This window comes from Ochotona princeps, chromosome 6 (assembly GCF_030435755.1).
Source record: "Ochotona princeps isolate mOchPri1 chromosome 6, mOchPri1.hap1, whole genome shotgun sequence".
Classification (NCBI taxonomy): Eukaryota; Metazoa; Chordata; class Mammalia; order Lagomorpha; family Ochotonidae; genus Ochotona; species Ochotona princeps.
The window spans coordinates 65,022,041-65,049,067 of record NC_080837.1 but is presented as its reverse complement, the minus strand read 5'-3'; the positions used below and the strand labels follow the sequence as shown (position 1 = coordinate 65,049,067).

Below are 27,027 nucleotides of genomic sequence, written 5' to 3'. Positions count from 1 at the left end.
TGAAGAATACTGCTATTTAGATTGAAGAGTTTTACAGAAAATTCATTAGAGTCTTTCCATGTGGATATGACCGCTCCACTATCCTTTAACTAGAATAATCAGTTCTTTCATCCCAGATTTATTATCACCAAAACTTCTGATTTCATAGGAGGGGATGATCTAGAATCTCATGTTAGTAATTGTTGGTAGTAGTATTTTTATTGGAACACAGCACACTTTATTGGCTGGGAATTCCTCATGATCCGTAGAGTTTAATATGTACAGTTGGTTTTCAGTGATATATAAGCCAATGAATTCTAATCAAATTTTATTTGACCCATGGCACTGAAATAAGAGAAAATGATATTTAGAAACTTTGACATCTTCATGAGAACTGAATTTCTCTTTAATGAGGAGTTCAGACTTGGGCATCAATGATTTATAGTCTCACTGGTTTAAGCCAGTGATTATCTTTTGCTCACCATCAATACAAGGACAAACCTCCTTATTCCTCAGCTTCTTCCCTGCACCGCATGACATGTCATTAGAAGACAAATGACATTGTTGTTGACTCAAATTCCCTCTTATCCAATGATCTTTTCTCTTGCAGTATCTTTTTTGGTACAGTATTCCTTACTATCTTATAGCTGGGATTTCAACTAAGAAGGGGGCCTTCTGACATTGCAACAATCAAATTTTATCATGTGGTCTGTGACAAATGGTCATTTCCTGAGGCACTGGTTCTCTGGCATTCTATTCCCCTTTGCCATTTTTAGAAAGTGATGGTGACGGTGACTGTTAGATAAATTTGGAGCTTTCTCTCCCGCAGTCTTTAATCCCCTGTGGAAACTCACTGTTTTCAAGACCGATGGATCTGACAGATGAAATCAAATCAAAATTGCTCTTACAATCAGGATGGTTCCTAGAAAGACAGTTGACTTATCTTTTTTTGTTTGTGTTTTCTTTTTTCCCTGGACCCGGCAGCTCCCCCCACAGTTCGTATTGTTCACTCGGGCCTCGCCTGTAACATAGAAGAGGAGCGATACTCTGAAAGAGTGTACACCATCCGGGAAGGAGAAACCCTGGAGCTGACCTGTCTTGTCACAGGACACCCACGTCCACAGGTGAGTCCCGAACTGTGATGCTGTGTGTGCTTGCATGTGTGTGATTTACACAAGAGTTACTGTATGTCCAGTGCAGGAAAGGAGTTGGTGATTGCTTAACTTTCAAACTTAAGATAGCCATGTGCTTAAGATGAGAAAAGATTTTGTTATGGTGTTGTGAGAAATGTAGAAGACACTGCTTAGGAAGCTGTTAAAACACAAGTGTAAAAATATCTCAGTAAGATAACAATCCAAATGGCAATGAGTTTATTTTAGAATGTGTAGTATGATTTCATTATGACATAATCACAGCTAAGGAAGTTTTTGTTTTCAGGAGTGTGATGCCTGAGATCACATGTACTTGCTCCTAATCAGAATATTCATGGCAGACAATGCGAAACACATTTGAAGAGGCTACGTCTATTCAGACTTTCAGATTCATCACCACTGACTTTTTAAAACTTGCTTAATGGTGGAAATGGAAATCAAGATTAAAAAATAGGTGTCTTAATGAAATCCAGATCAAAATTCCACCTATAATTTTATAGAAAATAATTCCCAATGAAGATGTACAAGGATATAAATAATATTGTTAAAATAGCATAAACATAATGGAGTTAATATGGATTTTGTTCTGAGATTTATACGGAAAACAGTGGAGTCGGGTGAAAGAAATCTTAGAACTTTGCAGTTAAAAATAATAGAACTATCTCTGGAGAACAATTGCTCAAACTTTAGTGACAATGGGATTGTTATTTTTGTATTTGTGGACATATTAATAATAAGTATTATAGAATTAGAAGTTGGTATCGAAACTGGAGGGGCCATGAAATCCTGTTTTCTTTATTGGTTGCAGTGATTTTTATGTGATGATTAATTGCTTATGTATTCCCATAATACATAAAGCTGTTTTGCATAAAGCTAAACTTGCGTTAAGAGTGTCCAAATATATATTGATGAAAACATCAGGAGTTATAGAAGAGGCAGTTTACATGAAGAGAAGATGTATCAAAGCTCCCTTGATTCCCACAATCAGTGTACAAAATGTGTGCCATTTGAACTTCAGATTTTACTTGACTATCCAGCTGCTTAGCTCTGTTAGCTTTCTAACCGTACGAGCTTGTATTTTTCCTTCTACCACTATGTCTCTTGAATAGTAGATTTGCCTTATTTTCTCCATAAAGCTCCTTTTCAGCATTTACAATTGTGAGTACAGGCTTTGATCTTTAGCTTACAAAGTAAGTTCTGAAGTAAAGGATTAGACACATATTTCCTTAGTCTGTTCTATGTTTGGAAGTATATCATGTGTCATTTTAAAAGTTTTTGTTTATTTATTATTCTAAGTTACAGAGAGAGAGAGAAAGAGCAGCAGTGAGAGAGAAAAAGGGAGAGAGAGAAAAAAAGGGAGAGGGAGGGAGAGAGAGCGTGAGCATGCTATCTTCCATCCACTGTTCCTCAAGTGGCTTCAACAGACAGATTTGGGCTGGGACAAAGCGAGAAGCCAGGAGCTTCACCTGGACCTCTGTGAGTTGCCGGAGTCCAAGTGCCTGGACCGTCTTCTGCTGTTTTTTGCAGGACATGATCTGGGAGCTATATCAGAGTTAGAATAACAGGGAATTCAACAAGTGCTCAAACGGGATGCTGGCTGGCATTGCAGCTGGTGACCTTATATGCTGTGTTGCAGCCCCAGTGCCTCAATGTGTTCTTAACCTAAATGATGCTGTACTGTTATGGTGTCCCCTTATTATGACTGTTTCATTCTTAGAGGTAATGTACATGTTTGTAGGTGAACCAATTTCCATTTGTATTGCCAGTTTGGTAAATCTACCAGGGCTCCTTACTTTGTCAACAGACTGTGTAAGGAAAGCTGAGAGAACAGCTCGGGCTGGACGTCCTGGCCAAGTGTGAAGAACATGCTTTTGTCCATTGAACCCAAGGATGATTTTTCTTGGTTCTTATCAGGAAACTGGAATGGCTTATTTACTCATCTAATCTGAGCATGTTTATAGTTAGAAATGTTTTGAGAGAGAGAAGTGCGTCTTTCATTCAAGCTAGGTAATATTTTCAGTTTTTAGTTGCCCAGACACTGTGTAAATGTTTTAAACTAATGTATTGATTGCTGATGAGTTGTGGTCTGATGATATTGACATACCCAAGGGGAAAAAAAAATAAATGGTGAGAGGTCAGGAAGGAATTAATGGCTAAGTGATGACGCTAGGACCAGACTGCCTCAATATGATCCCAGCTCCTCTGTGATCTGTAATGTAGCCTTGGGAAAGTTTCTTAATCGCTACTCTCTCTACCTCAATTTTCCTATCTGTGTAATGGAAAGATAATAGATATCACACTTCTATATAGAAATAATTTTGAGAGGGAAATTTAGATTTTGAATTTATTAATAAACATGCAGATAAGTGCACATACAACCATATTATGTGTGAAGACATAAATTATACTCAAATGCAGTTTAAGTTTGCACTTTTTAAATTACTGGTCAATCCGAGACATTTCTGCTACGTTTGTCAGCCGTTTGTTCATCCTTGCTCCTACGTTTCTTACTGGCTCGGTGCGTCTGTTCTTGCAGACTGGTGGGGGTGTTAGATAATACATAACATTTAATTGCTGCCCAACATTGTGTAGATTTTACTTCTTAAATTGTTTTTTTTTTTTTTTTTTTTTGCTCATGGACTTTTTTATGCTTTGTTAGAAGTTAATTTTTCAAGCTTTATGTTTTTTGGTTCCTATGCTTTGTTCATGCTTTAGCCATATCTCCTTTGTATTGTATCAGAGACACTGCATGTGTTTTCTCCATCACCTTTATTTTAACTCCGATGGCTTTATACTGTTTTTGATATCATTCTTTTTTAGTTGTTTTTCCATGTTGCCATGATTGATGTAAAATATTTTAATGTCCCCTATGAATTGGAAGAAGACCTTTTTCTTGTTTTCCACCTAAATAAATGTTGGATTTTTAATTACACTGCATTATTTTTGCAGTAAGGTCATTTTTGCAGTAAAACCTGTGCTAGAAAACACGAGCGACTTAAAATGTCTCATAGAAAGAAAGGTTTACAGAAAGGCAGACAGAGTAGACAAAGATCTGCCATCCTATGGTTCCCTCGCCAGTGGTCAAAGCTGAGCTGATCTGAAGGAGGAGATTATTCCAGGTCTCCCACATGGGTGCAGGGTCCCAAGGCTTAGAGCCATCCTCTACTGTTTTCCCAGGCCAAAAGCAGGGAGCTGGATGGGAAGTAGGGTATCCAGTACATGAACCGGCGCCCATATTGGATCCTGGCAAATACAAAATGAGGGTTAGCCAGTTGAGCCCTTGAGCCGACCCCAACACGAGAGTTTTAAAAGAGAAATTCTCAATAGGGCATTTCAAGTATTTTAGCCTCTTCAAAGAGGCAGAAAGGATTATTGTAACAAGTAAAAGTAGCAGTTTTTGAATTTGCTTTAATAACAAGTATGGAAATGCACGTTTCAAAGATTGAAATAATATTGACCTTTCCTTTATCTTTCAACAACAGAGAAAAAGTACACATCAACCCGAGCAACTTTAATTTCATGTGTTTTTATGTTGAGTGGTTGAGATTGTGTTTGAAAAGTGTGTGCTATCATTAAAAATAATGAAAATATTAAACCGTTGTATAAAAATAGTTATTAATATCTAAAACAAGAACCATTTAGATGGTCTGGTTTATTATACTTTGCACTCATAAGTGTTTGCCATTTTTCAGTTGTATTTGAATTTGTACTCAGTCATTTTAATGACTACATAAATATGTTGTTGATAGTAAAGTTTGTTGCAGTTATGGGTGTTTTAACCAGAAATCATCATCTTGCCATGGTCAGCGCTCAGACGGCCAGCTCTTTGCAATATTGTTCTTTGCTGATATTTTATAGAGAGGCATGCATATGGATACACTGGATTTTTACATTTATATTCAGTTCATAGAGGCAAAATTGAGTTCTGATGTTCTATACAAGGATTCCTCCTCAGAGTTTGTAAAAATCAGTATAATTGAGGTTTCCTGTCCATAATAAATGTTTCTTGATTGGGTCTATCTGGTAAAGCAGTAAATAGTGGGAATGTACAATAGAATCCAAAAATGTATTTCTCTAGAATTCCGTTTCTGACTATTTTGGTAATATTCTCCCCACGGAAGCAGTCGTCCTAACCACATGTGATGTACACCTTGACTCAGCTTGTGGTTACTGAAGCAATACACTTAGAACACTGTGTTTAGGACACGTCATTTATAATATTTCTGAGAATTAATGCCTTCTTTTTATAGAATCGGTGTTTTGTTTGTTTGTTGCTTTGTTTAACCTAGAGCCAGAAAGACAGAGGGAGAGAAAGAGTGAGAAATCCGGACCAGCAGAGAAAGAGAAGGAAATCTGTCCACAGGTGCCTTCCCTAAATGTGGGAGCCAGTGACTCAACTGAAGCTTTCCCCATAGGTGGCAGGTACATAGTCATTTAACTGCGAGGCCAATCAGCCACATTCCCATTGATTTTTATATAGGATTAGCTAATCCCTTTTGTGTTAAAATTTAATATTGCCCCAGATTGCTAGAAATTTTTACTCCTAGAACATCAGTATTACCTATTGGACTGTTTCATTGTCTAGTTGACATCTTCTTGAATGCATTTACTTTGCTCCTGAGGACATCTAAGGAGCTGTTCTCAAAATTTTCTTTTTGTAGCATTCCATGGAAAGTCTTCATGCTTAGAAAAAAAGATTTATGATGCATTTCAAAGACTTTTGCAAAAATACGTCAGTGTATTTAATAAGAAAAATATGTGAATTTATACATGGTAAACCATCAATACTTTGAAAATTATCATCACATTTAATTTTAATACAAAATAATATTTCCTTCTATAATATTAATGATTCTGAGTGTTATTATCCTTATCATACACTACATTTCGTTCAATACAGTCATTGATTGTTTTTTCTCCCTGTCTGTCGAATTTGGCCTTGGCCATATGACCAGTGTTGGTTAATAGATCTTGAACTTGATAAAATATGGAACCAGGTTGCTTTATAGAGATTTATTTTACTTCAAAGACAGAGTTACAGAAGGTGGCATATCCCAGTCAGACTTAAAAACCATTTTGAAAAGAGTTTTCAGAAGTAGCCTAGAACTCTTTTATGTGTTAGAGAGTGAATGTAATACATTTTATGGGCTATATAAATTATACATTTGTTAACTCTTGCTTCTAGACTAGCTGGTTTTCTAATTCCAAAATTGTCTGAGTAACTAAGCCATGCTTGTATATTGTATTGGTTTTGTAGTTTTGCTGTCAGGAAGTACCACATGTCAGGTGGTATAATACAGCAAGACTTTATTCTCTTCAAGTTCAGATACTTGAATTCTTTTTTTTTTATTTTATGACACAGTTTCATAGGCTCTGGGATTCCCCCAACCCCACCCCATGTGTTCCCCCCATGTTGGATTCTGCCACATTGTTGCAGTATGACAGTTCATAACCAGTCATGATTCCTTCATAGCGTGCATATACCATGCATAGAATCCAGCCTCTTATTGTCCAGATAAATTCAACAGTTTTCTTGGGAGACCATTCCTGGTCTGAAAGTAGAGCTGGCAGAATATCATCCCTCCAATGAAAAGCCACAACATACCCTCAGCAACAATTTACAGCATCATAGAGTAAATTGACATGGTATTGAATGACTCATAAGTTAGAAAATGCAAGTTCTTAACTACATCCTGTGACTACTTCATTGCCATTTCAATTTTAGTTTATACACAACCAGCTGCTATACACTTTAAAATGGTTGTAGGGTACTATTCAGCTGTCTCATGTCTATTTTCATTTTTTATATTTAGCACCTTATACTATTGAAGCATGATTTTTACTGAACTTGGTGAATTTTAGGATAGTTCAAACTGGCTTATAACTTTAACAAGGTATATGTCAACAGTTGAGGTGCAGAACAGTTTTAGGAGGGGTGTGCAGAGAAATCTTCAATACCTTACTGAGTAGTAACTAATCTTTGTTTTCTACCTAGTAAGGTCTATGTGAGTCCAAGCTGACTGTTTCCTGTCTGTTCTAAGCTTTCCTTATTGGTCTCTGTCTATCTAATCTAATTTTTTGGGAGAGCAGAGAAATTTTCCACCTTCTTAGAGTGTGTGAGGAACGTGTTAGTATAACCTATCAAGAATATAACAGGCAACTTATAGACAGCAGACTCGAATCTACATTAGAAGTTAGCAAAAATTATAAAGACATACAGTGGAATCAAAGATCAATCCTGACAGCCTCTTAACAGGAGGTCATATGCACAGAGCAGAGGGGAACCCCAGAGTGGAGCAGGAGGACAGGAGGAGGCTTGTATCCCAACCCTGGAGACTCCCGGATCCTCACCAAGGACTATCAGTACGGGCACCAAGGGCTTTATCGCAACTGCCAAGGAGACCATGGGGAATTGGAGTGCCCTCGTAGGCCAAGAACTCTGAGGTCATTCACTCCCTTTCGGATCTCCCACACGGGATGTAAGAAACCCAGATCCTTCCTCACAGGATCTAATGTCATTGGAACAACAGCCAGGAGCCCTGAGCAGACCTCAGAAACAGAACAGTAAACTCCCTTTGGGACTTGGGAGGGGAGCTTTCTCTGGTCTTTACTTAGTTTCAACTTTGGCTGCCCACCCTCTCTTGAATATAATTAATAACATATTGAAAATTCCTAAGAGACTAGGTCTTAGAAATTCTCACAAAAATGATAGATGCGTGAGGTTGAGGAATATGATCTTTCCTCTGTAAACATTTTACAGCGGATGTATGGGTCAAAATACCATGTTGTACACTGTAAACAGGGTTTTTCTTTCTTAACATGCCTGCATGTAAATAATAATGAACAAAATATGTTAAATATTAGTTTTATATTTTTGACCTGTTAGACTAGTTTGTACCATTTTATCTTTAAAAAAGCATTTTAGAGCTTATTAATTGCTGCTCCTATGTGATATTCTACCTGTTTTCCTGTTGTAGTCCATCAAGGAGTGCTGCTCGGGGAATGAATGAGATTTCAGCTTTTGGAATCTAACTGCATGATTTCCAGTTTAAACTTAAACTTCCTTTCACTTGTTATTCTCATGTGTACAATGATATTAATAATAGTCAAAAAAGAGCTTATTCAAGCATGAAAATAAGTCATACAAGTCACGACTTAAAATTTTAGATTATGATAGGATAATCATTTATTGTTGAATAATTTGCCTTCTCTCAGTAAGTTACCCGCTCCTGTGTTGTAAAGCCTGTCCCTTACCCTCCCTTTGCCTTCCCCTAGAGTATGTACTTGCCATAATTTAAGATACCATCCTTACTTGGAGCTGCTTTTCAGACCATCCTCTATCTTACCAAGTGTCTTTTTTTTTAGATTTATTTTTATTCAAAGGCAGATTTACAGAGATAGAGAGAGGGAGAAAGATTCTCCATCTTTATTCACTTGCTAAATGGCCACAATGACTGGAGCCAAGCCTATTTGATGCCAAGAGCCAGGGACTTCTTTCGGGTCTCCCATACTGATGCAGAGTCCCAAGGCTTTTGGCTGTCCTCGGCTGCTTTCCCAGGCCACAAGCAGGGAGGTGGATGGGAAGTGGAGCAACCAGGACAGGGACCAGTACCTATATGGAACACCAGCTCCTGAAGGTGCAAGATCAGCAAGTTGAGCCATAGCTCTGGCCGTATAGGTATCCTGTTTTCAAGGATGGAATGAATGGGAACCTAAACAGAAAAATGGCATTTGTAAATAGTTACAGTAGCTTTCTGAATGGATTAGGCATTCATTACCAGTTAGTTCTCTTGTATTTTAATTAACTGTTGCTTTCTAAAAACAGAAGATTATTATTTTCCTTTGCCAATGCATTATACCTGTAACAGTTCAGCGCTTAAGGAAGTTTCCAGACACACACAGGTGTCCAGGAATCCCTGATGGAATCTGCATTGCTCAGTGTTCATAGGAGTACATTAAATGCTTTCTTGGTGGTCAAGAAAACTTCATGTCCTCAAATTTTGCTCTGTAGCAGGAAGTAAAAACACTCAGAAGAATGGGATTCAATAATACTAATCTGGTAGTACAGAGAAAGTTCAAAATGTGAACTCTTCGCATCACTTTGGACAATAGCATACATTTTTAAAGTCCAGAAATAAGCATGAAATATGTAGATCATATTCACAAAGTATAAGACAAAACCCTAGAAACTCACTGCTGAGAAGTTGTGCTTATGTCCAATTACAAAATCAAAATCTTATCACAATACTACTGTTGCGATGGCAATCTGATTTTCCTCAGTTAGTGAAAAAAATCATGGAATGCAGAAAAGTTATAAAATGTGTGTCTTGTGGAATGTTCAGCTTGTCTCTACAACCAGCCATGGTTCATTTTTCTAGAAGTCTTTGGAGTGACATGGCCTCTGTTGTTTGACATTAACATAAAGTCCCATAGTTTCTAATAATTCATTTGTAGGCACAGAGACTAGACAGGAAACAGGATGGGTAATCCATAGCCTATTGAAGCTCATGTCGAGGAGAATATGCTTCTTATTGACATATCTGGATGAGTATTTGGATTGATGTATATACTAACGCAATTAGCCAGTTTTTAAATATTGTGATATACATTATGCAGTATATCTGTAAATTATGCTTATGAGTCTGAACATGGTTACACATCTTTTACTTCTTGATGGGATAGGATATGTTCATGGATTAAGATTGAAACTACATTTAATCTTCTATTAGATACATACTTAAACTGAGTCTGCTCCTGTCCTCATAACCATTTGTGTGTTTGAAATTTTGATTAACTACCCTTTAGTCACCAGGCCAAGCCACATTCCTGACTTGTGGAAGCTCAAGGTGAATGCTTAGTTCAATTGACCCAAGTGGAAAGTGCAAATCAACACTTTCAATGCTTTACATAATTTCATTATGAATTTTTGTGAATGTGTCCATGATAATACTTTTTGAACAGATAATTACAGTTGCTAATGAGTTCTTATATTGTGTGGTTTTCAGTTGGGGGTTTGACAATGAAAATAGAAACCATTTTTATTACATGAATTCTGGGTTTTAATTTGCTTGAATTTAATATAGGAAGTGAGTTGTGGTAGGAGCAGGAAATAAATGAGAATGGGAGAAATACGTGATGTTTTCTCATCTTCTGTTGCTCAGTAATGGCGCCAGCGCCTCCCATTGGTTGAAGCCAGCAAGCGCCTGTGAAATAGATTCTGCAGCGGTTTCTTTTTCCCTGTGATCCAGAACACAGCAAGGGAGTGTGTCAGAAAATAGGTTTGTGTATAAACTGGGCCACTACCAGCGCTCATGGCGGCTGAAAAGAGATCCCACCTGGGGAATGTTGGCTTGCTTTTGAAGCAGTTATTCACAAAGCACCATTTGCTCTGGTAAATAAGGCCACTCCAGATTTGAATGTGCATTATGCAGGTTCATAAACCTGGTTTTGTTAGTATAATGAAAGCAGATTGGGGATGAGTTTACATTTTACAGATTCAGAAAAGCTGAGATACATGCAAAGAATTCAAAAGCCAGATTTCAGTATTTATAAAGAAAAATGCAACTGTAGATTACAGCAGATTGTTCTGCCTTTAACTATGTGTGGGCGAGCTACAAATAAAGCTAAATTATAGTAGAAGTGCTTATTTTAAAAGTTTCCATGGGAAATGGTTTGGGCATTTGTCTTGTCTAACAGGACCACTCTCCCTGTTGGCAAGCTAAATAGAAACCAAACCAAAGAGCAAAGAGCTTAACTGAAGAACCTAAAGATTATCTTGTCCACTATGGAGTGGAAAACCATAAGGGTCGGATTGAATCTAGTAAACGTTTTTGTTTTCCTGGAGAATTCCCAAATGACTTCTTCTTGCCAACTTATCCTCCTCAAAGCTTGCCTTTGTTTTTCTAAGGATGACCAACTGTGGTTTTGACTAGTGTGTTATTCCTGAGATGTATTAATGTTAATGTCTTTAGTCATACGATAGGCAAAACCTAATGATGTGTTAACAGTTTGACTTCATTAAGCTGACTTTGAATATTTCTATTCTGAATTGCTATACAGAATTCTTTGTAACTGTCTGAGGACAATCTTAGTTCTGAATTTCTATATCCTTAGCAAAGCTATACCCTATTAAGTTTTTCTTAGAATAAAGGAACCTTGATGAAATTTGAAGCTTATTTCTTCAACATTTGGTCAACAAGCTCAGTGAAAATGGGAAAGAGTGCAAGGCCACACTGGTACTTGGAGAGAGAGAGACTGGGGACTAAGTAGCCATAAAGCTGGTGGGCTCGTATTTATCTCTGAGTAGTGTGTACCTCTCTGAGTCTTTGAATGTCTATGCCCATTAGTCTGTTCCTTTTCTAGAATTTGCACATGGAACATGACCTTAACTGGCTGGTTCACATTTTGTAATCATCACCTATCATACATACCAGCCAAGCATTTTTACCCTCTTTCTCTTTTAAAATGATTTTAGGAAGAGGAAACTATTCACTTAAATTACTGATTTGTAAAAATAACACTATTGAGAAACTTATTTTTTAACGTCTGCATTTGGGGGAACATGTGTGTACTTGTCTTTCTGGGACTGCGTTGTTTCACTTCAGATAGTGTCCACTTAGTCCCATCCATGCTACCAAAACTAGTAAGATTTTATTTTTTATGGCTAACTAGTATTCCATTATGTATATCTACCATTTAGATCCCAATCAAATGAATAGATACTTGTTTGAATTTGAAGGTTTAGAGGAGGAATAGATATTGTGTAATAGGTAACAAAATCCAGTTAAATAAGAGAGTTAAGATCAAGTGTTGTATAATACAGTGAGGTGATTAAAATTTGTAGCACTTTATTATATAATCTCAGAATAACGAAAATACAAGAACTTGGCATTTCTCAACACACAGGAATAATAATTTTCCTGACTTGATGATATATATTATGTCATTTTATCATGCTATCTGTTGTAAATCTGCCCATTTGTTAACCAAAAATAATAGCAATTAAAAAAAAATTAAAAATAAAATCTTTCATTAACATTTGATAACAAACATACATACATACACAAATTGTATTTGTCAAAAATGAGAGCTTGGAAATCTGAACATGACAGGTTACCTAGGATTAAAAGAATTTAAACAAATAATGCGATATATAGTTTTTTCTCAGGAATTTTATTAGTAGTTTGGAAGTTTTGTGACTCACCTCAGAATACTATTCATGTTATGTTTATTGCTAACTTCATTGCAGAGGTATAGTGGCAGGTACATATACATATATACATATATGGTATTAGGTGGCATATATAAAATGAAAAACAGAAGTTGAGCTTATTACGAAATTAGAATTTTAAATTTTGCTGCAATAAGTAGAATGAAACAGTTGAATCAAATATGTTATGGAAAAATAGGAGGATGATATTCATGATGTCCTTTTCTAAAACCTGTTTTGCTTTTCCTACGTCATTGAGAATAAAGCCCTTATCTACATTCCACTCATTCCTTATTTTTTTCATCTCACTTACCCACTTGCATCGCTGTTGTCCAATACAGGTTCTCTCTTTTACTTTGTATACGTCTTCTTAACCCCCACTGGGTCAACATAGCTTTTTCTTTTATTTTCTTGCTAAACTCCCTCTGTTAAGATAGTTTGTTGTCAGTGTAGCTTCCTCTCTGACACCGTAATGAAAAAAATTTATTATTTCCTGGTTTATATTTTATGAATATTTGATTTCATGTATAATGTAATCTTATAAGTGTTTATTTCTGTTCTGATAAGTAACCTGGGAAGACTCTAGAACACAAGTATGGTTGATTTACGTTCTCTATTATCAAAAATGTTGAAGGATAGCAGCAATAAATATTAGTATTGGAGTCAGTAGATAATCATTCTGAGTGGTGTGCTCACTCTGGCACCACCTCATGTTTTTGGTCAGTTTATTTATTAGCATGAAGACTTACTTTCTTCATCCATTTTAAGGGCATCTTTCTTATCTTAAGCTACTCTTATGTGTGTATGTGTTTTTAGAACTCTTGACTAGTTGTGACTAGGTGAAGAGTACCTCTGGAAGACTCAGCAGGCACTGTTTATTGAAACCATTAAGGTGAAAAGGTGTTATTGGATGTCTAACGTGTTTGACTGAGGCATTTACCTGTCACCTGTCCAGTAGCTACTGTTGAGCCACATCATCCAAGAAAGTCACAACTGCAGAGATAATGACGTCAAACCCTCTGGCTCCTCAGTTGAAATGATGGAAGTTCAGACAGGCTACGTGATGGTGTTAGAGGACAGGGACTGTGTCAGCTCTGGAGTGATGGCATTCTTTTGTAATCTACAAGAAATATTTAAGGGAAAGTAAAACGCTTCTCTTTGTAAAATAAGATGGCCAGGACATTTTCTGCTCAATTTGCTGTACTGAACTTTAACAAATCAAAGCAAGATCTGTCTTGTTTAAAAGCAATATTGGAAAGGAAGATTTATCCAAAATGATTCACATGAATGTGAGTGCTTTAGTTAGCTATACTACTGAAATGCCTTTGCTTTTCTATCAAGCTTTAATTGAGTTATAATGTGGAGTATAAAAGAACATAAGTACCTTGGAGATGTTGACACTGCTGCATTTTCTTCTTATGTTTCCTGTGGCTAGAACATTGCTGATAAGTCCCATCTGGGAAATTACATTGTCCATACAGGCAAATTTGAAATTATGATTTGACAGTGTTGAAAACAGAGCCCTGTGGGAATCATTGCTCTTCTGAACTAGCAGAGGAATTTATACTGAGTTGCACTTCCGTGCCACTTCTCATTCTGTCTCCTCCATATAGAGAGAATTTTTATTATTATTTTTATTCATCATACAAGGCGAAAGCTCATATGCTTTCTTAAAATGACACTTGAATCAGTGAGATCACCAAGAAAATGAGATCACAAAGCTCAAAGGGAACTTGCATGCAGATTCATTAAAGAACTTACACCTTGTAAGGGGTCTCAGCCACAGACCACCCATCCACATCATGCGATGTGTTGATGGCTTTTTCAACAACAGAGAAGTACTGAGACAGTTATGGTGAACATGTCTGTTTATTAGCAACCAAGAACAAGCTTATATAGGGCAGGTCCAGGGAAACAAACCTCAGGATAGTTACGATGTTTCTATTGGATGTAAATAACCATTACATATTATAAGCCTAGCCAACCAGTACAACTGTCACATCCTTTGCTAAGGGGTACTGTGTAGTCCACTGTGTAGTACCTGCATCCTGGAGTTGTTTATTACAAGATCATCAGAATACTACCACAAATTGGATATGGGTGGTGGGGGAGGCAATCAAATTATAGGAAAGTACCCATATTACTGGAAGAGGTTGAGGGGGAGGGAAATACCCAGAGGACTTTGGGTTTCTTGTAGACTGCATGTGTCCACAGGGGTATCAAGGTGCTATCAAGACAGGAGAGGGGTCTCATAGTATATGCCAAAACCAGGGGGACTTTCAACTCTGTGGACATGCGCTGAAACCATGTCCCCGCTGCCCTCAACATAGGCTAAGAAAGCTGCAACCCATTCTGGCACTCACTCACATGACAATAGCTCAGTAAAAAAGGGACCAATAATACAATAATACAACAAGCATGGGAACTTTTTTATTTATTTATGTTTATTTGAAAGACAGAATGAGAATGATGTTAATATGATTTTACAAAGGACAGCTAGATCAGAGGTCATTATTGTTTTCTATAATCTGGTGTATTGTTTAGTTTTGTTGCCTTGAAAAAGAAGCTGAAAAAAAAAAGTTTCAAATCATAGAGTTCCACATGATGTGACTCTAAGGGCAGAGGAGGACTTAACAGCACTGTAGCATGATATATCTGCTTATTCGAGATGTTATGAGAGATGGGAAGACAATAAATGCTCAATATGTTCAAAAATAGTTGTAGAAGAAGAAGTATCTTAAGACCCCTTCGATGAACAATAGCAGTTATGACAAGAAATCCAAATAAATTGAAATAAGAATTTGTCCAATGGTTTTATTGGGATCTGAATTTTATTTTCCATTTAGCTTGGCATTTAGGAAATATTGATTAAATATTAAGATTTAGATGTGTTTTCCCTTTGTATCACTTTCAACACTATGAGGAGGTAAATACATTAATATCTCATAAAAATGACATACATCTGGTTGTATACATTTGTCTGTAGGGGTACAGAGAAGTCACTAGATTTGTATTCCATCCATTTATAAATTATCTCTATCCCTAGTAGTGGCACATAAAAATAGCCGTGTTCTTTCTTCAGATACTCAGCTTTAGATACTGAAAATACGTAGATGTTGTAAACTAAAAGAAGGCCTTATGTTATCACTTGTTAAAGTATCACTGAGATTTTCAAATGTTGTGTTTGAAATACGGATAGAGAAGTGGCCACAGCAGCTTAGTTTGGGCCAGTCTGAAGCAGGGAGCCTGGAACTCCATCCAGGTCTCCCTTATGGGTGGGAGGGTACAAGTACTTGATCAATTTCCTGCTGTTTTTAGTATATTACTCGAGTTGACCTGCTTATTCATGTATTGAAAAGAGAATCTGGAGCCCTAACCTCTGTTAGTCCCAGCAGCCTTATCAGAGTAAAAATCACTACTTTTGTTAGTTGCCAAATAGGACTGTGTATCTTTCTACACCTGTGAAATTATTTTTTATAGCAACCAATTACTTTGAACTGAGGTCTATTAATGATATTTTGCTCATTAACGAGCAGTTACCTGCCTTGTACATGTATTGCTTTGCAAGTTACTTTTGTATATAAAGATTTTGATAGGTTTATTCTGTATGAACACATTGTTCTGATGAAAACAACTGTGCAATGGGTCACCTGCCATTTGTTAGTACTAAATACATGGAGGTGTTTTTTTTTTTTTTTTTTTTTTTTTCACAAGATTTGCTTTGGAAGGAAAAAATGTGAGGTTGTTTTTTGGATATAGTTACTTTGATTGCCTTTGTTTTTCTTAATTAAAATCCCAAGTTGGAGTACCAGGGAAGAATGGAGTGATGGTACCCTTGAAAAGTACTAAGTCCAAACTGGAGGTGCTGGGGCAGCAGCTATTGGAGACAGAGGCTTACTCCGCTGGCCGCAGTGCCAGCTACCAAGTGTACTTCTGATCCAGCTCATGTGCACTGAGACAGGCAGTAGCCGATGGTGAGTGTCCCTGCTCCTTGTTTAGGAGTGCTGGGATGACTTCAAGTCTCCTGACTTTGGCCCTGCCTGTTTCTGACTGCTGTCAGTGTTTGGGGTATGTGAGCCAGTGGATGGAATAGGTCTGCTCCTTCTCTCCCCTTTGCTCTGTTTCTCAAATAAATAATTGTAAGAAGGAAAAAAAATAATGGTTCTTGATGGAATTAGACATATACAATTGAAAAGGAAAATCATTTTAGAAATGCAAAGGGAAATGAAATGATATTTAACATTAGGGAATATTTGTAAGCAAATTTAAAGTTAATTTTTTGAAGTTTCTCAAAGTTATTCTCTCCCATCACTGGAGTCACTAGTTAGTAAATGAGATACAGTCACCTTAGCTTGAGACTTAATCACGGTCTGGAGCCTGCTGGAGAAATGGGATGAAAACTCTGGCATTTACAATTCTTCCTCTCTTTTGATAATTCTTTCTAGGGCAGCTACCAGAATCTTTTAAAATCGCGGTCTGTATTCCCAGGTTCTACTTGCACTAATTTCTCATCCTCTGCTAGAGTGAATTTGTCAATGGCCTTGGAATCTAATTTTAGCCTTCTGTATTTCATCGTTAACTTTTTTTTAATATGCCTGAAACCCACCCCTCTGCATCTCTCTCTCTCACACACACACACACACACGCATGTGTAGCCAGAGTTTAAGACAGTAAACCAAACCAAAAAAACAAAAAATTAATTCATGCATTTTCCTGGACTGTTGGTAAATTCTTCCAAAATCAATAGTGTGCAGGAACTGGATCAAATTACATTTAGTAACTTTTTAGTTAAAAGTGCTTAAAAGATTAAAAATAAAAGGAAAGGAGTTCCCAGATGATCCTATTACTTAAATTGGAGGAGTTCTTTTTCAAAAAGGGAGAGCCAAGCTTTAGGGCAAAAGAGAAACTTTTGAGCTTGGATACTGAGGTTTGGAACCATTTTTAAGTTACATTTCCTCTCCGTGGTAATGAGACTCTCCAACCTTGCACAGGCAACACAGCATATGTCTTCGTGCCCAAAGTGAGGGATCCCACACAGGAAAGGAAACAGCCACGCCACAGAAGGGGAGCTTCCTTGTTACATGGAAAATCCTCTATCGACAGCTTTAATTCTGCTAAGTATAGATTTTCTTCACAAGATGAAGGGAAAGGAAATCATGTACATAAACAGTGCTTTATGGATTGGAAAATGAAGTCAGGAAATGTGGTTCCTTGAGGTGTTCCTGCTATTTTGGATGCATGCTCACGCAGGCACACACATGACACACACATGGGTTCCTGCAATCTGTCCCCAGCCAGATTTCAAAATGTAGTTTTCTTGAGGTGATCACCATCCTCCTGTAAGATATGTAGGTGGTTTCATGTTCCATCAACACTTAGATTTTGTCCAAAAACTACTTCAAGAGACCTTTATTGCATCTTTTTTTCACCCAATGCCACTGTGTCATTTGAGCCACGCATAAACAGAGAATTGACATAAAATGATACAGTCACCCTTCCCTGTTAGTATCTGTGCATTGCATACGTTTGACTCATTTTTTTTTTTACTTCCCTGACCAGTTATATTATCCTAGTGGAAACTCCTTTGTCTTCGATTTCCTAATTGACAGATGCCCATATTTCACACGAATATTAATACTTTCAGTTATGCCACGTCCACATGGCTACACTTCCTAGGTTAGGGAACCATTGAGTCTATTCTATAAGGCGTCATCAGAGTTGCTTACACATACAGTAGAAAATTCTGTATCTCTGGGAAAATGGCATTAACTTTTTGGGGGCACCAGTCAGTTCAATATGGTATCTAAATGTTTGGTATTGCCTCATGGCAAAACTCATAGTGCACTTCAAGCTAAATGAAATAATGATGGAAGCTAGGGTGCTCCTTCAAACAGCATCTTAAGTACACACTCCGGTGCTTTGGTTGTCATGCAACCTCAGAGCTTGTTACAGAGTTGCAAACCCCTTTAAATGGAGATGGCCCCGTGCTGGGCTTTCACTTTCCCAGCTGTGGCAGTAATAGTTAGTAATCAAGTCATAATGTAATAATCACACTACAGGAAAATGCTAGCTGAGGGAATGGATGGCAAGGAGAAAAACATGAGTGTTTTTCCAGAGTTTACCTCATCAGTCTGGCCTGTTGAATGTGCTAGAAGTATGTAGGTTATGATTTAAAAACCCTCATCAAAAGTTCCTACACTGGTAACACTGTATATTATTTGTTCAGTCCTGGGGATGCTTCTCTAATCCAGATACTCTAATCTAATCCAGAGGGTTTACAAACTTCAGTGTTTTATATTGAAATCTGAAAAGCTGGTAACAGCCAGAATGTTCCTAATGCTAGAACCCCTGACACATTTCACCTCTGTTTTAATGGAACGGGCATCACCTCAGCATATTCATACTTTATTTCTTGTACATAACTGTGTTCTTGCAAAAACTTATTATTTATGATGTTTTGAGAATTTTGTTGAGCAAATTCTCCTTGCTGTCTAGAATGTTACTCCTACAGTTTGTCTTGTTACTCATGGGTTCCTTAGCTGTCAATACAAAGACCTCCAATTTAGAAATGCAAATTATGCACCCATGGTATTTAGAGTAAATAATTATGAGTTTTAGTACTTTGGCTGTCTTCGTATTTGTTTGCTGTCTTTTCACGATGATGTCTGTAATTATATACGCACTTGCCAAAAATGTGAAAGCAGAAAAACTGGTGAGGAAATGGCAGGGTTATATGAGATTTCACCGAGTACTTTAGAAATGAGTCCCAAAAGAACAGAAAGAGATCTGAGGAACAGCGCCCCCTTCTGCTCCTGGAAAACAGCTACAGTTCTTAAATGATTCCACAGGACGCCTTAGCCGAAAGGGCTTGCTTGATTTTCCTTCGTGGGCTCAAAAAATGGTAATAGCACTAAATTTTGTGAAATACTATGTAATTTGAGTACCACCAGTTTGGTTTAATTTCTTACAAATGGACGTAGCCAGCAGCACTCAAAATGCTCCTCCATAGAGTTAGGCCAACATCATCACAAGTTGATGGCTGCTTAAGGTTTTTGACCTCAGGGCTAAATTGTCATCCTCAGATTTGATACTGCCGTGGATATGCTCGGTGGCCTGGCAGGTCCTGCAACTCAAACTTTCTCATAAACTTGGGAGGCTAACTCCAGCTGATAAGATCCACAGTCAGGTTTGCTGCATAAGCTGCATGGCTGTTAATTTATCGTAAATTTGTCAGCCAACTAAGTGATCTTTCACTTTGGTTAGAACGCTGTTTTCCGATGAGAAAACTGAAGGGAAAAACAGGGCAGTAGGTTTCCAAAGCCTGTGTGGTTCATCTTTCTGAGAGTGAAGACACACACCAGGACCTGCCAAGCTGCTTCCTGGGAGCTTTGGTTCTCTTTTCTGGTCTGTGTTTGGCGAGGACTGCTTTCTTTGTCTTTTGCTTCTATTTTGCTCACAAATTTTCCCTGTGAACTTTTGTCTTTTGTGTTGATGGCCTAGATGGTGTTGTGAAAATAAATCCATGTAGCAAGAGAGAAATATTAAATTTTTCATATATGCTTCTTTTCATCATTTTCCCATTTTATACATATTTTTCAAGTACAGAAATGTTTAATATCTAGTTTAGTGTCTGGTAATATCAGTCACTTTTCCAAGCCTTTGAAAATACTGATATTTGTTTTTAATGAACTTATTTGAAAGAATGACAGAGATAGAAGCAAGGACGCAGAGAGAGCTTCCTTCTGCTGGTTTACTCTCTAAATGACCACGACAGCCAAGGACAGGGATCAGCTGAACCTGAACCTGAAAGCCAGACACCTTCCTGAGGTCTCTCCCATGGTTGGCACAGACCTAAACATCTTGGAGGTCATCTTTTGTTTTTCCAGGCACATTAGCAGGAAACTTGATGGGCATCAGCTCAGTATAGTCATGCACCCTCAGACTGGGGACACAGAGTTGTAAGGGACAGCTTAAAGTTTTGTGTGACAGCGCTGGTGACCCTACATTCTTAGTCACATGATTATGAACAGAATGCAGACCAAGGTTAGTTAGTGTGTATTCATTTGTTTCAAGTAAATGGGCTGGGTTTTAAACTTCGGTTTTCTGGCTCCAGATTTTATGCTCCCACACAACACCATTCTAGTTTCCTAAGATGAAATTTGTAGACAAACGAATATGCATACATGAGGGAATAGTGCCTGTTTGTTGGGTCAGCCTGGTCGTTTAGATGTCAGAATGCCTTTCCGAAGTCTGAAGCAGTCTGTGCTCTGGTCTTGCCTGGCGCTTTTGTAGTTGAGGTGTCCATGGGAAGCACAGCCTCCTGTTTACACCCACCGCTGTGTGTGTCCACATTCTCTAAGTGATTTCCTGGCATTGCCTTTAATAAGCTTAAGGTCACAGCATTTAATGTCTTCAGATTTAATGAGTGTTCTGTCTTCATCACTAATTCAAAGACTCGTGAATTCTTCTCTCTGCTTGTTTAATGTGCAAAGGAAAAAAAAAGGACATTTTCTGAAAAATACTTCTTCCTACTTTGCTGGTTTAATTTATGCTCATTTATCTCCATCGCGCAGGTGGGCCTATAAAACAAGGAGGCCTCATTTAATCAAAGAGGTTGGTCTCTTTCATTTGTGCATGGCAGACACCCAGATACTTAAACATCGGCAACAGACCAAGAGTAATTCAGAAACTAGCATCAAGTGTAAGCAGGAGGAACCTTTTTGAAGTGAGATTTCTTCCAAAAGGTATTTTTTGCTGCAGTACTTGGCATCTTGTTAATAAAACTATTACTTGTGCTATTTTAGTTCTTGTCTTCATTCTTGTGTGATGTGGCACTGTGACTTAGGCCATCTGTTTCAACATCTTATATCATTCTTTGCTGTTTTTAGCAAATGAATCTTTCAGAAGTCAGTTCACTGAACATGATCTTGGCTTCTTTATTGCATCACGATTTTTTCCTGGTGAAAATCTGGATATCAGAAATCTGATCTGGTTTCTGCTCTTGTTCATGTCTTGATACAGAAAGGGGACACCAAGTTGGTGAGATGGAGATGATGTAGTTGTACAGGATGTTGACTGAATGTCAATCCGTCCATTCCAATTTGACTTTCTATTTTGTTTTACTTTAAACCCCAAACTTGAAGCTGGCACAGTGAATTCAGTGGGTTTAGCTACCACCTGCATCTCATCTGGGTTACAGCCCAGCTCCTTGCTAATGTGCCTGGGAAACCAGTGAAAGATGACCTAAATGCTTAGGCCCTGCCACCCAGCTGGGAGACCTGCTGCTGTTCTCGACTCTTCTGTCTGACTCAACCTCAGTCATTTGGGGAGTGAACCAGTAGATGAGAGATCTCTAACTGTGCCATTCAAATAAGTTTTTTTTAAATGTTTTTTTATGTATTTTTAAAAACTTGAAGAAAATATGAGGAGGTATTAGTAATATGTCCCTAGGTATAAGTAAGACTATGCATAACTTGCTCATTGCTCATTGATTTGTCCTTTTAACTGCATTTTTCTAAACCCTCTGAACCCTCATAAGCCTCGGTGGCTTTCATTATCACTGCTATGTTATATGAGATTGAAGTAATTTGCTTTTCTCAACTTTCAGGCCATTCTTCTCTGTGTTATTAACTCAATATGGGCTAGAATGCTAGCAAGTTTAAATAGCCCATTGGTTGTCATAGTAACAATATTAAGGCTAAATATAATCCGTGTCTTGGATTTCACATTTAAATCATTGCTTGTATTTGCATGCTTTAGTGACTCTGTGGACTGTCCGTGCAGCTTTGCACAAAAGCAGCTTCAAATACTTAGTGTTGGCTGAGCAGTAGTGGGAACGTTTCAGCTCTGTCTGCGGTTTGTTCAGGCCCAGTCTAGTTCCTTCAGATGTTTTGTGCAGCAACACTCAGACCTCCTTATTTAACTGTAAGGGGTGGTAGAGAAGTAAAAGTTTGACTTTTCAAAATTTTAATCATCTGCTGTGGACATTTTCCATGCTGCTTTTTTCCCCCTATCTTTGTAATGTTGCCTCTAATGCTTCTAACCTTTTCAAAATTATACTGTGAGTACTGAGAAGTGAAAAGGCGCATTCTCAGGAGCCCTCCAGGAGGGGGACTTGAGACACATCCTATTATCTGCTTCGTGCCTTGAGTGCTTTTCTCCGCCTTCTCTCCAAGCTCGGTGAAGGTTCTGCTTCCTGCTGAAGGCCACCTTCTGATACTTCTCCACTTGGTTTGGGCCACTCTTTCATGTTCCCCTATGAGTGCACTGCCCCCAAACACAAAATTTGATGATGAATGCTGTCAGAGGGGTTTAACAGAGATAAAGCCCCCACACACAGCCCACTTAGACTCTACCTCATCTCACATGAGTTCATGTATCTTTCTCCAGAAGTAATTGTCTTCCTGAATAGTCTCATATATTTTGGACCATACTGTCCTCTCCCCACCCCATCACCATTTTTCCAGCTACCAACTTTAAGGCTGAATGAATTTTCTTACACCCTTGATCAGAGTTATTTTCTTCTTCAGCTCCCCATCCGCCCCCAACTTCAAGAAGAAAGAACACTCTATTATCATCGGTAGCTTCTCTGTTGAATATGTATGATATACCCTCAATGTTAGATCATCTTGTCACAGTCTCTTACATAACAACTTGGAGGTGACATTGTCCTATCCCTGGCTCCATATTTCTTAAACTAGCCCATTTCTGTTCTGAATACAGAATGTCCAGCAAAGTTCCCATGTCCCTCTATACTCTTAGATTCCATAATAATCTTTTTTTTTTTTTTTTTGGCCTGGGATTTCAGCCTGCTGTCTCATCCTTAATTTCTAACAGTACTGTTCTTTTCTAAGCATCTCCATACCTTTCAGCATAGTTTTAAACATGTACCAAATGGAATATTATTTTTGCGGGGTGTCCACTAATGTCACAACAGAAAAGTATACTAGGTTCCAATATTGTTTTTAAAAAGCATTGATTCAGTAAGACAACTACATTTCTTTACACAAGAACATCTGTTCATGATATGCCAATGGTTAACACTATGCCAATGATGGGAGAAAACAAAAAGTGATGCTTATTTTCAACATGTTTAAGAATTGTTATTTGTGAGACAAATTGCTTTGTTTTAATCAATAGCTTTCACCTCAAAATATCCAAATAGAAGTGCAAGTTTTAGGAGAATGAGCCTTAACATCTTTGGCCTGTATCCTGCATACTTTAATAGAATTCAAGTGCTTGAGAAAGAGTTGATGAGATCTAAGTTCTTTCCTCACTCTTTATAGAAATCATTCATATCCCTTAACGTGGGAGGAAAAGATCCACATGCTTAACAAACTTAATCAAGATACCAGCACTTTAAAGTGGAACAAAAACAAAGCTCCAGGGCACCAAACAAATAGAACTTGGTCTTGGTCTTGGTGGAAAACAGTAACTGACTTAGGCTTAAGAAATGTCTTATTTTTTAGAATTAGTGTGGTTTTCATCTTTCTGCTCCAAGCAGAATCAAAGATGGACATAGTGGAGTTGTTGACTGGTTACTAGGAATAATTTTGGATGGTATAACATGGACCTGTATGATATTCTTTCCATATCATGGAGGGATTAAAGTTCATTCATTCTTATTTATGCACGGACTTTTCTGTTGTTTTTTTTTTAAGTTAGCAGAATTAAAAATTGAAAGAAGCGTGATGTTGAACCCCTTGTCTCTTTTAGCAGTATATGATGATCATCTGAGTATCTGAGTGGATTAGGAAAACTAAACACATCCATGGGGTTAAGTGATGCCTTTCTGATAGATAATGTTCAAATTATACATTCAGATTGTGTAACTCTGTTGTTTGCTAAAGCAATTTTAGTGATAATTCCAGAATCTCAGTCGTCGTATCCCCTCTGAAGTTAATATGAGTAAGTGTGCAGTAGATAATTTCAAAAAATCTAAGTGTGTTACATTAGGATAAAATCCTGTGGTAATAAGTGGAATGAAATATTAAAGGAGAAAAGGAAATGTAGAACTGTTGGCCATTGAGGAAGATGATATTTTCATGTTCTGCAGTACGTGATGTTGTTTCCTTTGTGCATCTATTCCAATGAGGAAAATAGATGGGTGTTTCAGCGGTAAAGATGACACTTGGGATTTCTGCAATCTTGCAGTGCCTCAGTGTCAATTAAGGATCCACTTCTGATTCCAGCTTCTTCATAATGTACAACCTGAGAGGTAATGGGTCATGGCTCAAGTGCTTGGGCCTCTGCCATCCACATAGGAAACCTGGATGGAATCTAAGCTCCTGATTTCTTCCTGACTCAGCTCTGTCTTTTGCAAATTTTGGGGAGTGAACCATGGGTGGAAAAATCTCTTTCTCTTCCTCTTTTATATTTCTCTGTCTTTCAAATACAAGAATTTAAAAATACAATAAGAAACAATTTTACAAACCTTAAGGGTTTAAATCCATCTTTGCTACTAGTTAAAATCGAAAGAATAATTTTAGATGTCAACCTAAAAATATATCTGAGGTGCCTGGTTTTTCAAGTCTTGTAGGAGGCATGTGAGCAAAGAAAAATGTCTGAAGACTATAGTTCTAAATAACACTGTCTGGGAAGTGCTTATCTAAGACTTCAAATTCTCCATCTCAGGCCCTGGTTCTTCTGTCTTTCCCTTCTTATCATGAATACTGCCCTTTCTGGTAGAGCTCTTGGACAGGTAAAAGGTGATGCTTCAGTAACTAAAGTAAGCAAGCAGTATAGCTCAATTTAAAGTAAAAGTGGAATTCAAATATTATTAAACATTTTCGAGAGCACTGATGCAGGGCACATTTACAGGCACTAGTGAACTAAACATGGTGAACACATGGCAGGAGTCCTTATCTTCATTGGTGCTCTAATGCAACAGAGATTATAGAAATAGAGATTAAAAATAAGAGTGTTAGCTAAGGAGAGTTCAAAGAGGTGGTCATCTATTAGACAAGAGGAAATCAAGGTATACAAATTGGAAAAAGAAGTCTAATTATTCCTGTTTGTGTGTAGCATGATGTTCTACATAGGGAAAGTGAGAGACTCCACTAACAGATTATTGAAATATATAAGAGTCTGGCAGAGTTGCAAGATATAAAGATCAGTGTAACATTTGCATACATAAACAATGCCATGGCAGAGAAAAAACTTGGAGGATCAGTCCTATTTAAAATAGCTACAAAAAAGAAATGCCTTGGGATAAATTTAGAGATCTCTAGAATAAAAAAATCATAAGACATAAGGCAAGAAACAGAAGACATAAAAGCATGGGAAAACATTTCATGTTTATGAATTTTAAGAATTAATGTCATAATTTCTATAATATGCCAAGCAATTGTTTCAAAGTGAGCCCAATTGAAATACCAAGAATATTCTTCTCAGATCTTGAAAAAAATGACCCTAAATGTTTTATGTAAACACAAGCAACCCCGCATAGTTAAAGCAATCTCAAACAATAAAAACAATGCCAGATTCCAGGATGTATTAGAGGACTGTTATTGTCAAAGCAGCCTGGTAGTGACACAAAGACAAATGGACTATTGGAATAGATTAGAGAACCCACACTTCTGCACCCCCCTGATATTTGGGAAACTGGTTAAAATCACTCTCAGTACAAAGGACAGTCTCCTCAACAAGTGGTATTGGAAGAATTGGATCTGCACATGCAGAAGCATCACATAAGTTCTACCTTATACACTATGTAAAATTAAATCTCAGTGGATCAGGGATGTAAAAGTAAGACTTGAAACCATATGTTAGTAGAGGAAATAAGAGAAAGCACCACGTGACATTGGCATTGGCAAAGGATACTTGGATAAAACCCCAGAAGCAGAGGTAATAAAAGCGGAAATAGATACGTATGACCACATGAAGCTCCTCAGCTAGTACACAGCAAAGGAAGTTCTCAACAAACTAAGGAGGCAACAGACAGAGAGGGGGACACTATTTATAAACCATTCATATGATAAAGGATTAATATCTAGAATGTATAAGGAACTCCAGAACTCAGTAACAACAGAGCAAAAATCCAATTAAAATGGGCTAAGGATAGGAGCTGGCAGTTTCGAAAGGGTGAAATGCAAATAGCCAACAGACAAATGGAAAGATGCTCGCAGTTAACTAGACAGCAGGGGAATGCCAATGAAAATTGCAGTGAGGTTTCAGCGCCCTCCAGTTAAAACAGCTGATATTAATAAATGCTAGTGAGGACATGTAGAAAAAAGGACCCTACTGCACTGTTGGTGGAATGTAACCTTGCACAACCATTATGGAAAACAGTATAGAGATTCCTCAGAAATTTGAAAATAGATCTACCCTATGACCCAACCAATTTATTGGCAAGTTCCCCAAAGAAAATGGTATCAACATAGGAAAGAGTTATTCTCACAACTATGCTTACAACACCTCAGTTACAGCATCACAGTGGCTGAGATACTGAATCAAGCCAGACATTTACCAACTAATTATTCAACACAAAGTTGTAAATGTATAAGTCTATATATGAATCTATATAAACATCTTTACATCTGTATCTGTATACACTGTAGAATACTACTCAACCACATAAGGAATGATCCTGTCTTTTGCAACAATATAGATGCAACTGGAGACCATTTTACTTAATGGGAAAGCCAGTCACAAAAGTACAAACATTGTGTTTTCCCTGATTTGTGGTAA

The 27,027-nt window shown here is 37.6% G+C and overlaps 1 protein-coding gene across 1 annotated transcript in view; it reads left to right on the top strand.

Annotated features, from left to right (window-relative positions):
• Positions 1–27,027, top strand: part of MDGA2 (MAM domain containing glycosylphosphatidylinositol anchor 2) — a 687,915-nt gene that overhangs the window by 302,114 nt on the left and 358,774 nt on the right. Inside the window, exon 2 of the mRNA XM_058666386.1 lies at positions 964–1,103. Within this exon, the coding sequence (XP_058522369.1) occupies positions 964–1,103 (140 nt within the window). The remainder of the gene's footprint in view (positions 1–963; positions 1,104–27,027) is intronic.